The sequence below is a fragment of the Colossoma macropomum genome, unplaced genomic scaffold (genome assembly GCF_904425465.1).
Source record: "Colossoma macropomum unplaced genomic scaffold, Colossoma_macropomum, whole genome shotgun sequence".
In the NCBI taxonomy this organism is placed as follows: Eukaryota; Metazoa; Chordata; class Actinopteri; order Characiformes; family Serrasalmidae; genus Colossoma; species Colossoma macropomum.
Genome location: NW_023494784.1, coordinates 1,040,570 through 1,055,634, shown reverse-complemented (window position 1 = coordinate 1,055,634; position 15,065 = coordinate 1,040,570). Strand labels below are relative to the sequence as shown.

The 15,065-nt window shown below is 43.8% G+C and overlaps 2 protein-coding genes across 4 annotated transcripts; both read right to left on the bottom strand.

Moving 5' to 3' along the window:
• Positions 1-231: 231 nt before the first annotated feature.
• Positions 232-10,501, bottom strand: ankzf1 (ankyrin repeat and zinc finger peptidyl tRNA hydrolase 1). 2 transcript variants are annotated; one of them, XM_036575375.1, is made up of 15 exons: positions 10,464-10,501; positions 9,059-9,254; positions 8,613-8,719; positions 8,191-8,293; positions 7,314-7,498; positions 6,564-6,673; positions 6,095-6,248; positions 5,634-5,856; positions 5,201-5,299; positions 4,132-4,281; positions 3,533-3,929; positions 2,985-3,096; positions 2,358-2,525; positions 2,008-2,078; positions 232-852 (listed from the first exon to the last, which is right to left on the bottom strand). In XM_036575375.1, the coding sequence occupies exons 2-15, from the start codon at positions 9,192-9,194 to the stop codon at positions 729-731; spliced, it is 2,139 nt and encodes a 712-aa protein (XP_036431268.1). In that variant the 5' UTR covers positions 9,195-9,254; positions 10,464-10,501; the 3' UTR covers positions 232-728. The 2 variants fall into 2 exon arrangements, with proteins under 2 accessions (XP_036431268.1, XP_036431274.1); XM_036575381.1 differs by having other exon boundaries at positions 9,059-9,210.
• A 1,071-nt stretch (positions 10,502-11,572) lies between these two features.
• si:ch211-167j6.3 lies at positions 11,573-14,585 on the bottom strand. Of its 2 annotated transcripts, none has more exons than XM_036572946.1 (4): positions 14,338-14,585; positions 13,360-13,514; positions 12,972-13,111; positions 11,573-11,894 (listed from the first exon to the last, which is right to left on the bottom strand). In XM_036572946.1, the coding sequence occupies exons 1-4, from the start codon at positions 14,386-14,388 to the stop codon at positions 11,797-11,799; spliced, it is 444 nt and encodes a 147-aa protein (XP_036428839.1). In that variant the 5' UTR covers positions 14,389-14,585; the 3' UTR covers positions 11,573-11,796. The 2 variants fall into 2 exon arrangements, with proteins under 2 accessions (XP_036428839.1, XP_036428847.1); XM_036572954.1 differs by having other exon boundaries at positions 11,579-11,894; positions 13,360-13,664.
• Positions 14,586-15,065: the final 480 nt, after the last annotated feature.

Sequence of the window (15,065 nt, the reverse complement as noted above, 5' to 3'; positions counted from 1 at the left end):
TATTGCATAATTAATATTCACACTGCCCATTAAAAGTTCGTTTACTCCTTGCTTTTCAAAACGGTTTAATACAAATCACCACGTTTCCTTAGTTAAAGAACCCATTTTCTATATTTTTGCTGTATTTTTCCTCTGCATGTGGATGTAAATGAGCTCTGTCCTGATTGGCTATTCTGTATTCTGTCTCATTCAAAAAGCAGTTCTGCTCCTTATAACTGAATGGGCGGGGCTAAACTGCAGCATGCTGAACAGGCGGGGCTAAATTGCTGTAGGCCGGATGGGTGGGGCTAAACTGCAGCATGCTGAACGGGTGGGGCTAAATTGCTGTAGGCCGGATGGGCGGGGTCAAACTGCACCAGGCTGAACGGGCAGGGCTACACCGCTGTAGGTTGAATAGGCGGGGCTACACAGCTGTAGATTTTCAATATTATAAAGAAAAAAAAAAAAAATCAAACATTACTGAGGACAGTTTAAAGAAGGACAGTTTAAAGGACAGTTTAAAGAAGGACATTTTAAAGAAGGACAGTTTAAAGGGCAGTTTAAAGAAGGCGAGTCCCCAAACTTTTATCAGGCAGTGTGTATAAAATCAGCTCCTCCCGCTGTGCTGATCAACAGCAGCGATGGAGGAAGCAGCACCAGTTCCTTGTGTGGCAGTAAGACATGACTCCTCCAGTCCGGTTCTGTTCTGACCGCGGTCACTCTGTAGTTACTTTATGGTCAGGGTCTGGTCAGGGTCGGGCTGCAGCATTGGCTTTTCGGTGGGCCTGGACGCAGCGCGGTGAGCAGAAGGAGAAATTCAGATACTCAAACGGAATCTTCCCCAACAACGACTCTCCACACTGACAACACCGCCTGCAGCAACCAAACACAGGACGTAAATCTGTGACCTCACAACCACTCGGCTAAATCGTCCATCATAAACACATCATGAAATCTGAAATTTACTTTCGGACTCGCGAACATGGAGGGCTGTGGTATCACCGGGGATCAAACTAGTAATCTCGTGAGGACAGCACAAACACTTGTGGGAGAGTGAGAGCGTACCTGCCGTCGGTCAGTGAGAACGTACCTGTCGTCGGTCAGTGAGAGTGTACCTGCCGTCGGTCAGTGAGAGTGTACCTGCCGTCGATCACTGAGAGTGTACCTGCCGTCGATCACTGAGAGTGTACCTGCCGTCGGTCAGTGAGAGTGTACCTGCCGTCGGTCAGTGAGAGTGTACCTGCCGTCGATCACTGAGAATGTACCTGCCGTCGGTCAGTGAGAGTGTACCTGCCGTCGATCACTGAGAATGTACCTGCCGTCGGTCAGTGAGAGTGTACCTGCCGTCGGTCAGTGAGAGTGTACCTGCCGTCGATCACTGAGAGTGTACCTGCCGTCGGTCAGTAAGAGTGTACCTGCCGTCGATCACTGAGAATGTACCTGCCGTCGGTCAGTGAGAGTGTACCTGCCGTCAATCACTGAGAATGTACCTGCCGTCGATCACTGAGAGTGTACCTGCCGTCAGTCAGTGAGAGTGTACCTGCCGTCGGTCAGTGAGAGTGTACCTGCCGTCGGTCAGAGTGTACCTGCCGTCGGTCAGTGAGAGTGTACCTGCTGTCAGTCAGTGAGAATGTACCTGCCGTCGGTCAGTGAGAGTGTATCTGCCGTCGATCACTGAGAATGTACCTGCCGTCGATCACTGAGAATGTACCTGCTGTCAGTCAGTGAGAGTGTACCTGCTGTCAGTCAGTGAGAGTGTACCTGCCGTCGATCACTGAGAGTGTACCTGCCGTCGGTCAGTGAGAGTGTACCTGCCGTCGGTCAGTGAGAGTTTACCTGCCGTCGGTCAGTTAGAGTGTACCTGTCGTCGGTCAGTGAGAGTTTACCTGCCGTCGGTCAGTGAGAGTGTACCTGCCGTCGGTCAGAGTGTACCTGCCGTCGGTCAGTGAGAGTGTACTTGCCGTCGGTCAGAGTGTACCTGCCGTCGGTCAGTGAGAGTGTACCTGCCGTCGGTCAGTGAGAGTGTACCTGCTGTTGGTCAGTGTTACTCCTGTTGTAGCCGCCTGCTCTGCCAGTCTCCTCTCTGCAGCCAGAGCCCTCTGAGATAAACATACAGCACATCAACACAAAATACAGCAATGAAGGAGACAGAATTAAAATGATAGTTTAATCAATTCAATTAATCAATTTACACCATTTTCACCATCAAAGGTTCACTAATGTGGGTTTAATGAACTGTAAGGCAGCAGTTAAACCAATGTGTAGAACAGAACAGGAGATTATTTACACACACAAAACAAAAAAATAGTTACTGTTGCACCTCAAATCATATTCTGACAGTACTGATGGTCTGATTATCTGTTTTTATCCAGCAGTACCTTCTCTCTGTCACTCAGTGATAAAAACCTCCTCTTCTCCTCCTCTTCCTCCTCCTCTCTCTTCTTCTCCTCTTTCTGCTCTCTCTCTCGCTGTTTCCTCGCTGCTCTCTGTGCTTTCTTCTTCTCCGCCTTCTTACTCTCGATTTCAGCCGTCAGAGGTCCAGGAACCTTCAGGATAAAGAACCATATTCACTGCACTGTTAGTAGCTCTCACATCAGTTATTAACAACTAAAGATTAACTAAACAAAACCACAGCACAGGATTACGTTCACACTACAGGGTGGAAACGACCCAAATCTGATATAAACTGAGTCTGTTCTACAGTTTCTCATTAGGCTGAATGAATAACCGACTCTAAATGTAGGTATTGTGATATAAACTGAGTCTGTTCTACAGTTTCTCATTAGGCTGAATGAATAACCGACTCTAAATGTAGGTATTGTGATATAAACTGAGTCTGTTCTACAGTTTCTCATTAGGTTTATGGGGATTTTTACCAGTGTTCTGTAAAACTTAAACATCACAGCAGTAGCTATAAAAGAACACATCTGTGGGCGGAGCCTGGAGCAGGTAATGGAGTTGTAAGGCTTGTACTGTGTGTGATTGTGGAGAGTGCTCTGCAGTACCTGAGCTTTTGCGTAGTCATATTTGTCGGGATGGTCAGCCATGAACTTCCTGAAGGCGTTCCGGGTGTCTTTCTCTGCAGCGACTGCATACGGAGTCTGACCTTTACTGTCCCTACACACACCGGAAAACACACACCGGAACACCAGCTGTAAGACCTACAGTCAGACATACACTCAACAAATAAACACACTGCCAGTGGAAAGTCTGGGAACACTTTGCTTTTCAAAATGTTTTAACATGTTTAAAATGTTTTCTTTAAATAGCATTCCTTACCTTATTAACTACAAAACATTTATATCTTTACATTTTAAGCTGGACTTGAATAGAGGGTAATGTGAGACTGAGGCAAGATCGTGGCAAGATCAAACCGAGATCAAAGTGGGTTTAGGTGAGGTAAAGGTGCGTTTAGAGGAGGTAAAGGAGGGTTTAGGTGAGGTAAACCTGTGTGTGAGTAATGTAAAGGTGTCTCTAGGTGAGGTAAAGTCGTGTTAAGGTGAGATAAAGGTGGGTTTAAAGGAGGTAAAGGAGAGGTAAAGGTGTTCTGTACCTGCAGGCCGGGTCACTTCCTGCCTCCAGCAGCAGTCTGACGATGTTCTTCTGTCCTGCAGCGGAAGCCACGTGCAGCAGAGTGAACCCGGCGGAGTTGATGGGGGTGCTGAGGAGTGTGAGGGGACTGAGAGAGACCCCCGGACCCCCAGGCTCTGCTGGAGACTCAGGCAGCTGCAGCAGGCTGTGCAGGGTGGTGGCGTCTCCTGTTTTGCAGGCGGTGTAGAGAGCGTCCCTCACACTGTACTCCCACACCTCAGACTGAGAGAGCGCCGCACCTTCCTCTGCAAGGCCTCTGTCTTTGCTCTTGGGTTTTCTCTTGGCTTTAGGTTTCTCTGCAGCCTCCTGAGTGACCACAGCTACGTCCTGCACCTCCTCCTCCACCACACTGCCCGAGTCTATGGCCAGACATCAACAGAATAAATGAGATTCACTCAAACTACACACTACTGTTCAAAGGTTTGGAATCTATTTCTGTAATAATTTTTGGTTTTATATTCATTAATTTTACAAACGTAAATATAATGAGGAGTTAAAAGTCTCTTTCTGAGAAATATAAACGTTTTCATTCATTTGAACAGGTCAGCGTTGTTACTTTACCGTCTGTTTTCTTTCTCTCTTTCTTTTTCTTCTGTTTCTTCTTGTTGGGCTTCACCTCGTACTCTCTCAGATCCAGCGTGTCTAACGTCATCTTCACCATCTCCAGCTCTACAGAGCCTTCATCGTCTGAGCTCTGCTCCTCATCCTCCTCTACAAACACAGAGAACAGCACAGTTACATCACACAGCTCATCCAGACCTGCACAACATGCATATCAGTTATATATGAAGATTATATTGTGATTTTACACAATGATGATATTATGAAGAGCATCTTTAAAATCACAGTACATGGTATTTTATATGATGATATTAGTTGCAGTTTTAAACATGGTTACTCTCCATGGTCATAAGCTTTTATGGTAACAGGTCAGTGTTCATAAGGCTTCAATGACAACTGACAAAATCGTACATAAACATTTATTATGGCTGATTCCAGTTGAGTCCAGTTAGTTTACCTCAGAAACTGTTAAGACTACTAAAGATTGCTGGAATCACCCTTTATAAATGCTTATAAAGGTTTATGTCAGTTATCACCGAAGGCTTATATAGACGCCCCACAGCCTGATGAACACTGCCCTCCAGTAAAAATACGAACTGGATGTGTTCACTATTTGGGTCGAGGCAAATAAAAGTAAACCTGTTTGAGGAGACGCATCATAAGTCTTACAACAACAGCTAAGAGGTTCTTACAAAAACAACAGAAGTTCGAATAAGAAGGTAGAACTCATCAGTTGGGAGCTGCTGATTATCTACAGCCAGTTTAACCGTTAAAGACAGTTAACAAAAAAAAAGACAAACTGTTAATCACAGTCGTTTATCTGGCAATTAACTGTCAGCTAATTTTTCATGATCATGACATGACATCACTGAGAGTGAGCAGGAAAAAGTGAGCAACAGGAGTTAAACTGGCCCAGTGCAGTTAGAGGAGTTAAACCATCTGAAGAGTTAAACCGGCCCAGTGCAGTTAGAGGAGTTAATTCGGCCCGGTGCAGTTTGAGGGGTTAAACCTGCCCGGTGCAGTTTGAGGGGTTAAACCTGCCCGGTGCCGTCTGGGCAGTTAAACTGACCTGGTGCTGTTTGAGGAGTTTGAGCTGCTGGATTCGGAGCTTTTCTCTGCCACACTTTCTTACTCGAACTGAAGATACTGGAAATATCTGTGTTTCTACCTGTAATAACACAAACAATTATTAGTGTTATTCAGGGGTTGTGAGTGATGCGTTATATGTACTCAGTTACATGTACTACTAAAGTAGGTTTGAATGACATTGTTAAGTATAATAACATTCATACTAAACAAACATTACATTCATAATAGATACAGTTTGGTTCTTCTTATTATTGTTGTTAAGTTTTATTAAAGTCTTTTTCAAACTCAGGAACATTTTACAAAATTCAGCAGAAATCACTGAAACCAAACCCTGCAAATCAGACGAGCAGGACACTAATCATAAGTAAAAGCATTATAAAGAAGCAGAGCAGAGCAGACTGAGAGCTGTTCACCGTAGATGTGCAGCGTTGAGAGGACGTTGTGGACGCGCTGTACTTCACTGAAAGTGGCTCTGCGAGTGGCGAACGGAAGTGAACGGATTCTCCGGTCTTTCTTCTCCAGCGGCGCTCCACGGCCTCCGAAAAACACGCTCCTGTTATACTTCGGAGTTCGCAGGAAGATCAAGCTCGCCTCCTTCAAATACTCAGCCCAGCTCTTCAGCAGATCCTGAATGTCCTGAAGAAATACGAACGCATGTGCAAACAAAAACAACGTAAAAGGGAAGTAATATAATGATTACAGGTCATTCTGACAGACTAACACACTTCTATTGTTTCATATAAAAGCGCTCTATAACGTTTATATAATCCACACCATGTAAAATGAAACACTTAGTGCCCCTCAGAGCTCTTTTATAAGAACACAGAAGGACAGCAGTTTCACTGTTGAGGAAATGATGTTAAAGCTTTATCACCTTGAGCAGCGCAGCTTCGTTGTATCTCCTGAGGGCGGCTCCTGCAGATTTGGGGGCGTGGCTGCGGTTCTGGGCGTCGCGCAGACTCTGAGCTGTTCCTCTTTTAGCTCTCACTGTGTAGCGGTGAAACGTCTTATGCTGCAGAATCTCTTTACTGTAACATCACAACAACGTCATTAGCAGCACATACAGCAGTTTAGCTCCGCCCATTCAGCCTACAGCAGTTTAGCTCCGCCCATTCAGCCTACAGCAGTTTAGCCCCAACCAGGCACAACAGGCACAACACAGAACAGCTAATCAGAACAGAACTCATTTACATATTTCAGTTTGCTTGTAATGGATAAAGACAGGGTTAAAATATGTTTATGTAGAAATTGTTATATTTGATTTGTTGATACAAATCAGCTTTAGATAGTATTTACTGTATATGTGCATATGTGTCTCTCCTGCACTCAGTATCTGCACTGACCCCCGAAACACAGCTCCAGCGAAGTGACCCCCACCGGTCATCAGGATCACCCACACCGTCCTGTCTGAAATCTTGAGCAGAGAGTCCACCAGGCTCACCTCAGCGTCTGTCTGAAAACACATACAGTACAGTGTATACATTTACGGCTTCAATCACACTCAAAGGCTAATTCCACCAAGGTTTCTAAATTCCTGCATAATTAACTGGTTAAGATGTAATCAGAGTGGTTCAGAGTGGTTTGGTGTGAAACGCTCCGTTCTAGATAAACTTACTGAGTCGGAATAGTTCACAGTGGTGGTGATAGGAACCAGACGTCCACCTCTAAAAGCTCCCTCACAGAAAGTTCCTACAGTAAATGGTTATGAATTCACTGCCTGATGACTGAGACACTGTTTTATGATAGTTTAGAGAACTTAAACTCCATTCATGGTGGAGGGATACATGCAGGGCGCTGTGAGGCAAAATAGTCCCCAAAGAAAACTGATTATTTCAGATTTTCCACTATTTTTATCATCAACATTCCATATAAACTCAGAAGACTCGTGTAGGTTCACTGGTGGTTCTGGATAGTAAATAAAATGTCTATATTTGTGTTGTAGTCATGGCGACCCCTGGTTCCTATCACCACCACTGTAAAGACATCTGAACCATTTCACACCAAACCACTCTGAATCTCTCTGTTCACATCTCACTCGCTGAGTTATGGAAGGATTATGAAAAATGGGTGGACTTTCCCTTGGTGGTACTCACTCTGCTGCCCTGCAGTGTACAGCGGTACAGGGACACGTACTGTCCCTCAGAGTTCTGGAAAATCACCCTGCTGGACAGCCGGCCACCATCCGACCCTTCGGGGGTCACCTCATCACCATGGCAACCATCACCACCGTCCTCCTCGTCGTCCTCTGAGTCCGAGCCCGAGATGCTGGACAGGTCGCCTGTTTACAAACACACAAGAAATATAAACAACAAGACGAGGTGGGGTTCAACTCAAGACCCTCTCAGCTTACACGTTAATTCAAATAACAAACCCTCTTCTTCAATACAGCTACGTAACTGCTGGTGCACGACGTCAGTCGCTGTGGCTCCTTTTAATACTGCGGTGTTTAAATCATGGCGGCTCGGTTTCTGACCGGGCTGTGAAAGTGGTTTCTGAAAGTGTCCAAAGAGCCGCAGCGTTGAAAGTGGAAATATTTCAGATTCCACCTTAAATGGGGCAGCAGTTACATTCAGGTGCCTCAGACACTGTAGTAATAACTGCTGCACCATTTAAGGTGGAACGGGAAAATTCCAACAAGAAGCTGGCGAACAGGAAGCGACTTCAGCCTCGTCCACCACAGCAGCAACCTTATCTAATTATTTTATTTCTGCCATTATTTTGAGCTCATTTGTTTGTGTAGGGAAATCCATAACATGACTTTCTGGAGGAAAATGAATGATTTAGATTAACTGACTAATTGGTCAAATAGTTGAAATTAGCAGCAGCCCTCACTCCTGATCTGTGAAATTCCCCCTCCAGGATCTGCAGACCTTCAGAGAGAAACTCCTGAAGATCATTCAGCCTGAATCTCTCACTGCACTGAACATGATGATTTATCTGATAAACGGAGATGAAGGTAAATAAACGCACCTGCTCCTGTTTTCTTCTCAAACTCCTCCACGGAGAGCGAGGGCCGTCCGGCCAGGCGCTGCCGCAGGTTAAAGCGGTGCCAGTCCAGCTTATAGTGCTCCATCTGGACAAACAGAGCTACTGTCATCAACAAAAGACTGAAATGTTTTACTGAGAGAAGCACTTCAGTTTCTGTGTTCTGAGTGTTTGAAGGCCGTATATCTACATCACACCTTAAACACCAGGAGGAACCTGGCCGAGCTGAATCTGTTGTTGGGCTAATTTAGCAGTTCAGTTTGGAATTTTACTTTGAGCAATTCTAAAAATCAAAACTGAAACTGAAATGAAAATGAAACTAAAGCTCCTTTTTTCACATAATTAAAAACTAAACACTGGTGCAGATGAAACAGGTAGACCAGCCGTATCAGTGGAGGATCGGCTACCTGCTCTTCACGACTTTCAAACGGACACTGACACGCCGAGCACAGCATCCTGTCCGAGACCCCCCCGAAAACAGTGTCCTCCTTCCTCCGGGTCTCGTCAGGAACACCTGCACACAAACACCACGGTGAGTCAAACACCACAGTGAGTCAAATGCAGCGTCAAACATCACAGTGAGTCAAATACAGAATCAAACACCACAGTGAGTCAAATGCAGAGTCAAATACCACAGTGAATCACACACTATAGTGAGTCAAACACAGAGTCAAATACCACAGTGAATCACATACTACAGAGAATCAAATACAAAGAGAAATACCACAGTGAATGACATACAGAGTCGAATACCTTGGTGGTTTAAATACACAATGTACTGACTGTACTGAGGCTGTAAAAAAGGTTCCACTGTGCTGTAAATAAGTAAATATGAACAAGGCAGAACACATACCGACTGTGATGGGGGGCGCTGGGGTGGGCTGGGGGTCTTCCTGATGGTTCGGCACAATTGAAATCTCTCTGAGTCCATCAGTGAGCTTCAGATCTCCAGCAACATCAAACACAGAGCGCTGCTCCACACCGGCCATCACTGAGAACGGACGTCTAAGAGCACAGACAGAACGGACGAATCACATCTGAACAGAACTCTGAGAACAGAAAGAACAGATAAATTGATGATACTGGTTACAACGTATTTTTCAAATCCATTCATGGTGGAGGGATACATGCAGGGCGCTGTGAGGCAAAATAGTCCCCAAAGAAAACTTATTATTTCAGATTTTCCACTATTTTCCATCATCAACATTCCATATAAACTCGGAAGACTCGTGTAGGTTCACTGGTGGTTCTGGATAGTAAATAAAATGTCTATATTTGTGTTGTAGTCATGGTGACCCCTGGTTCCTATCACCACCACTGTAAAGACCATTTCACACCAAACCACTCTGAATCTCTCTGATTACATCTCACACACTGAATTATGCATATGTTGGAAAAACGGGTGGATTTCCCCTTTAAGTATTCTAAAGCTTTACTGTGATGATCTTTCAGATTCAGATAAATGAGAGAAATGAAGATCTAGAGCTACAGAGGGAACAGAGAGAACAGAGGGAACAGAGAGAACAGACGGAACAGAGAGAACAGAGGGAAGAGAGGGAACAGAGAGAACAGAGGGAACAGAGAGAACAGAGGGAACAGACGGAACAGAGAGAACAGACGGAACAGAGGGAAGAGAGGGAACAGAGAGAACAGAGGGAACAGAGAGAACAGAGAGAACAGACGGAACAGAGGGAAGAGAGGGAACAGAGAGAACAGAGGGAACAGAGGGAACAGCAGTCCCTCCCACTGTCTTAATGACTCAGTACAGCTCTGTGTGTTTGGTTCATTAATAATGAGATAATTGAATATCTGAGGTGATCCAGCAACACTACTGTAGTTCTGTTAGAATAAATTTAAATATTTAAAAAACACAAACTGAGCTGCTCTGATCTCCTCTGGTCATCAGCCTTCAGCTCCTCCATCCTGACAGGACTACAGAGCATCAGGTTCACCACAAAGCTTTTCTACTGTCACTGTGGAAACTAAAACAGGATAAAGAGTCCCTGAACTCTCTCAGGCTGCTGCACAGTCAGAGAACCCCCCAAATCTAGAACCCCTGAACCTGCTCTCCTGACTCATGTCACACTCATTAATCTATAAACACACCAGAGTTCCTCTAATTATCCGCCAAAGCTCGGGCTGCTCGGTCTCAGACCCTCATTAGGCGCTGAGCTGAGCTGAGCTGCAGTGCAGCTGTGAGATTAATGTTTAAATCTGTTCATATTTTTATTCATTTTAACTTTAAACTCAACACCAACCTCCAACCCGTCACACGCGTTGCTTCTCCTTCTCTGAGCTGCAGCTGCTCGGTCGGCGCCGCTACTGCCCCCTGCTGCTCTCCACACCACACTGCACTTAGAACGATGGTCTGTGTAGAACCAGGAGATCTGTACAGAACCATCTGCATGCCTAAATGGGTCTCTGCATGGTGAAATTGTTCTTCAGGAGACGAATGCATATGGTTCTCTACAGCACCAAAAATAGTTCTATTACTGTTATGATGTCAAGCTCGTAACGATAGAAGACCCTTTTTGGTGCTCTATGGAACCCTTTTCAGAAAGGTTCTGTATAGGACCATTACAGCACATTCTCCATCGATCTGAAGAACCTTTTCACCAGGTAACAAACTCTTTAGGCATGCAAATGGTTCTTTGAGTGTTCATGGTTCTATACAGAACCATTTTCTTTACTAAAGAACCCTCGAAGAACCGTCTTTTAAGTGTGCACCACCCTCACATTACACATCCTCATCCTCTGATCTCTGATCAATCTCAGATCTGATTGATGATCCACATGAAACCACAGTGAGCTTTAATCACTTATTAAATTCAGTACTTTACTGATTTTAAACAGAAGGACATAAACAGACGTTATAGTGTATATAACAGTATTCATCTATTATTTACCTTCATCTTCTTTATGTTCATATTGATTTTGACCAATCAGAATAAGTTCTGTGACGTTTAACTCTTCATACTACACTGTAATGGATATGATCGGAATAATTATAAGTGCATTTACACACATTAATAATTGTCTCATATGTAAAATAGGCTGATATTAACTGGACTTACAACATATCTAAACCAGTGATTTCCTCATATACATTAACAAAGAACAGCACTAAATAAACATACAGTGCAGTTAGAAATGCAGCACATTTGTCAGACTGTATTGATATTAATGTCTTTCTGCTGAATGATGTGACTCAGCTCTGATCATATTTGCATATGGGGGCAGTCGTGGGCTGGAGGTTAGGGAACCAGCCGGAAGGTTATCGGTTTGATCCCCTGAGCTGACAGTACGCGATTGAAGTGCCCTTGAGCAAGACACCTAACCCCCAACTGCTCCCCGGGCGCTGTGGATAGGGCTGCCCACCACTCCGGTGCACAGATGGGTTAAATGCAGAGGTGAAATTTCCCCGTTGTGGGACTAATAAGGGGCACTCAGTCTTAATCTTAATGTCCTGTGTGTTTTATGCTGTAAAGGGTCACAGATCACTGTTTTGGTTTGAATCAGTTTATTGAAACAGGAAACAGGAAATAAAGTGTGCAGATGATCCTCAGAGAGCTCAGACGGACTAAAGCCGTGTTATTTGCGAGCTGCTCTTTTCCTCCCTGATTTAGCGGCAGTCTTGCTCTGAGAGGCGTCGGTTTGTGGAGTTTGATTCTCCTCCAGAGATTTAGGGCCTGTTTGGAGACGAGGTGTGAGATGGTCAGTGTTTAAAGGGGAATCCCACCAATTCTTTCAAAATTCCCCATAATTCAGTGTGTGAGATGTAATCAGAGAGATTCAGAGTGGTTTGGTGTGAAATGGTTCAAATGTCTTTACAGTGGTGGTGATAGGAACCAGGGGTCGCCATGACTACAACACAAATATAGACATTTTATTTACTATCCAGAACCACCAGTGAACCTACACGAGTCTTCTGAGTTTATATGGAATGTTGATGATGGAAAATAGTGGAAAATCTGAAATAATAAGTTTTCTTTGAGGACTATTTTGCCTCACAGTGCCCTGCATGTATCCCTCCACCATGAATGGAGTTTAAGGCCAAAGTCTTCTCAAAACTATCGTACACACTCTAAAACAAAAATTCTTTAGTGAAAGTTATTTATTTATATATATATATATATATATATATATATATATATATATATATATATATATATATATATATGTTCATTTTCATGCTTAAATGGTTCTCTGTATGGTGAAATTGTTCTTCAGATTGATGCAGAATGTGTTGTATATGGTTCTAAATAGATCCTTTTTTAAAATGGTTCTATAAAAAGGTTCTTCTATTGTTAAATGCTTGACATCGTCACAACAGCAGAACCCTTTTTGGTGCTATACAGAGCCATATAAAACACATTCACCATAAATCTGAAGAACCATTTCACCATGCAGAGAACAATTTAAGCATAAAATGGTTCATGGTTCTAAATACAACCATTGCTATTACAAAAGAACCCTTGGAGAACCATCTTTTTAAGTGTCTAAACAGTGTCTCAGACATGTAGTAACTTTCTGTGAGGGAGCTTTTAGAGGTGGACGTCTGGTTCCTATCACCACCACTGTGAACAGTTCTGACTCAGTAAGTTTATCTAGAACAGAGCGTTTCACACCAAACCACTCTGAATGACTCTGTTTACATCTGAACCACTTAATTATGGAGGAATTCTGAAAAATCAGTGGAGTTCCCCTTTAATGCACACAATGTAAATGACCTACAGTAAACACTGACTGCCTATAAAGAGCGCCACCTTTCTGCGTGTCCTTATGAGTGTCCTCTAAAGCCTTCTTCAGGTTCTCTAGCTGTAGCTTCAGCTGGTTCTCCTCCTCCAGCAGAGCGGCCTCCTGTTTCTGCAGATCGCGCAGAGAGACTTTACTCCGCTTTGTGGTTCTGTAATATAGAGTACCAGGTGGAATATTCATAATTCATATTCCATCACAGTCTTAAAGCGACAGTTCAGCAAAAAAGTGCAAAGAAGTTGCAAAAAGGCTTCATGTTTTCCAGCTTCTTGTTGGAATTCTCCATTCCACCTTAAATGCTGCAGCATTTAAGGTGGAATGAAGAATTCCCAATAAGAGACTTGCATATGTGGATTCTGGCACATGGTTATCTATAAACACGCTGCTGTGTGGCCAAACCTGGTGCTCAGCTCATGGATCTGTTGGTCCAGCCTCTGTTTTTCTTTCCTGGCAGCGTCCAGCTTCATCAGAGCGTCCATCAGGCCTTCATCCATGTACAGCAGCAGCAGCGTCCTGCGGTCCATCTCCTCACGACTACACGAACACAGAATCATCTACACACATGTACACACAGTGTTCCTCACGCTCAGCGTCTGCTGTGGTGTGCGGTTTTACTCGAGGTGGATCTGCTGGCTGATTTCTTCTCTTTGGTCCTTCAGGCTCTGCAGCTCACTGTTTCTGTCCTTCAGCTCCTTCAGCAGATCCTAAACAAACAGTTCAGCTCAGAAATACAGTGAACTGCCTTAAAGCCTCCAGTGTGGACCAGCGTCTGTGAGCTGGTTTCATAAGCTCGATTTCTGGGGGTCTAAGATGTTCAAGGTGGCTGATTCACAAAAACATACGCTATGTTAAATTAGCTTGAGCTGCAAACTGCTTATTCCCTCTGCAGGCAGTGACCATTTACACCGTTTAATCAGCAATAAATGGTTCAATTTAACCAAAGCTGCGTTTCAGATGACAAACACAGCTTTAGCTTTTTAGCTCCCTTTAGCACTTCCATCTCTATTATTAGCGTTTTAGCTCCCTTTCTAGCTCTAAAATTAGCATTGTAGCTCCCTTTAGCATTTCTGTCTTTATTGTTAGCATTTAGCTCAGCACTTCTATCTTATTTTATGCTCTCCTGGCATTGTTAGTGTTTGTTACTTCAGCATATCTAGGCTCAGGGATTAAGCCTAGTCCTAGACTACACTCTAAAGGGAGATTATCCTTTGAAAGGATTAAGTAGTCCAAAACTAGGCCTAATCCTAGTCCAGGAAACTAACCCTGTTAGCTCTTTTAGTCTTTCATGACTGAGCTCTTTCAGCCACATTCAGCAGGTGAGCTAACGCAGCGCAAAGGAAAAGAGAGGAGAAAATAAACATATATTCATCAAAATACCTGAACGGCGTTGCTGTTGCAGGTCCAGGAGTTGTTTAGTTGGGTCTCCATTTCAGTTTGAGTGGTTAAAGCGCTCAGACTCAGCTCCTGCTCACACAGCTAACAACTTAGAGACAAAGCACATCAGAATATATCTAACATGATCAATACCAGACAGGAAAACAGCTTTTAGAGCACTTTAACACATTTAACACCGTAACAGAACCTCAGCTTATGAAAACAGAAGCAGCAGCAGTGACCCAGAGCGAGCACACCTGACTGAGGTTAAAGGTTAAGAGGTTTAGGGGATGGATTCAGCTTTGATCGTTTAAAGTTTAAAGGATCAGACATGAATTTAATTTTAGTGTTAAATGTTTAAGGGTCAGACTTAAGTTTAGCTTTTGTGCTAATTTTAAACTAAGTAGGTTTGATTTTAGGGTTACGCACTAAGTGTTTAAATTCAGGCTGTAGGTGTTTTAGGCTGTAGGTGTTTTAGGGTGTAGGTGTTAGTGTTTAGTTGTAGTTTTGATTCTAGGCTGTCGGTGTTTAAGGCTGTTGGTGTTAGTGTTTAGTTTTAGTTTTAAGTTTAGGCTGTAGGTGTTTAAGGTTGTTGGTGTTAGTGTTTAGTTGTAGTGTTAAGTTCAGGCTGTAGGTGTTTTAGGCTGTAGGTGTTAGTATTGGGTTGTAGGCCTAGCTTTATGGTTATACTTTAGGTATCTTAGGCTGTAGATGTTAGTGTCAAGTTGTAG

Excerpts from the sequence above, each read along its gene's own strand:
- ankzf1 (XM_036575375.1), bottom strand. The coding sequence starts at position 9,194 with ATGGCCGGTGTGGAGCAGCGCTCTGTGTTTGATGTTGCTGGAGATCTG. Across the intron at positions 5,300-5,633 it reads CTCAACGCTGCACATCTACG|GTAGAAACACAGATATTTCC; the intron begins GTGAACAGCTCT and ends GTGTTATTACAG. Across the intron at positions 853-2,007 it reads GTAACACTGACCAACAGCAG|GCGGTGTTGTCAGTGTGGAG; the intron begins GTACACTCTCAC and ends TGGTTGCTGCAG.
- si:ch211-167j6.3 (XM_036572946.1), bottom strand. The coding sequence starts at position 14,388 with ATGGAGACCCAACTAAACAACTCCTGGACCTGCAACAGCAACGCCGTT. Across the intron at positions 13,515-14,337 it reads GCAACAGCAACGCCGTTCAG|ATGATTCTGTGTTCGTGTAG; the intron begins GTATTTTGATGA and ends ACATGTGTGTAG. Across the intron at positions 11,895-12,971 it reads TCATAAGGACACGCAGAAAG|GCCCTAAATCTCTGGAGGAG; the intron begins GTGGCGCTCTTT and ends GTCTCCAAACAG.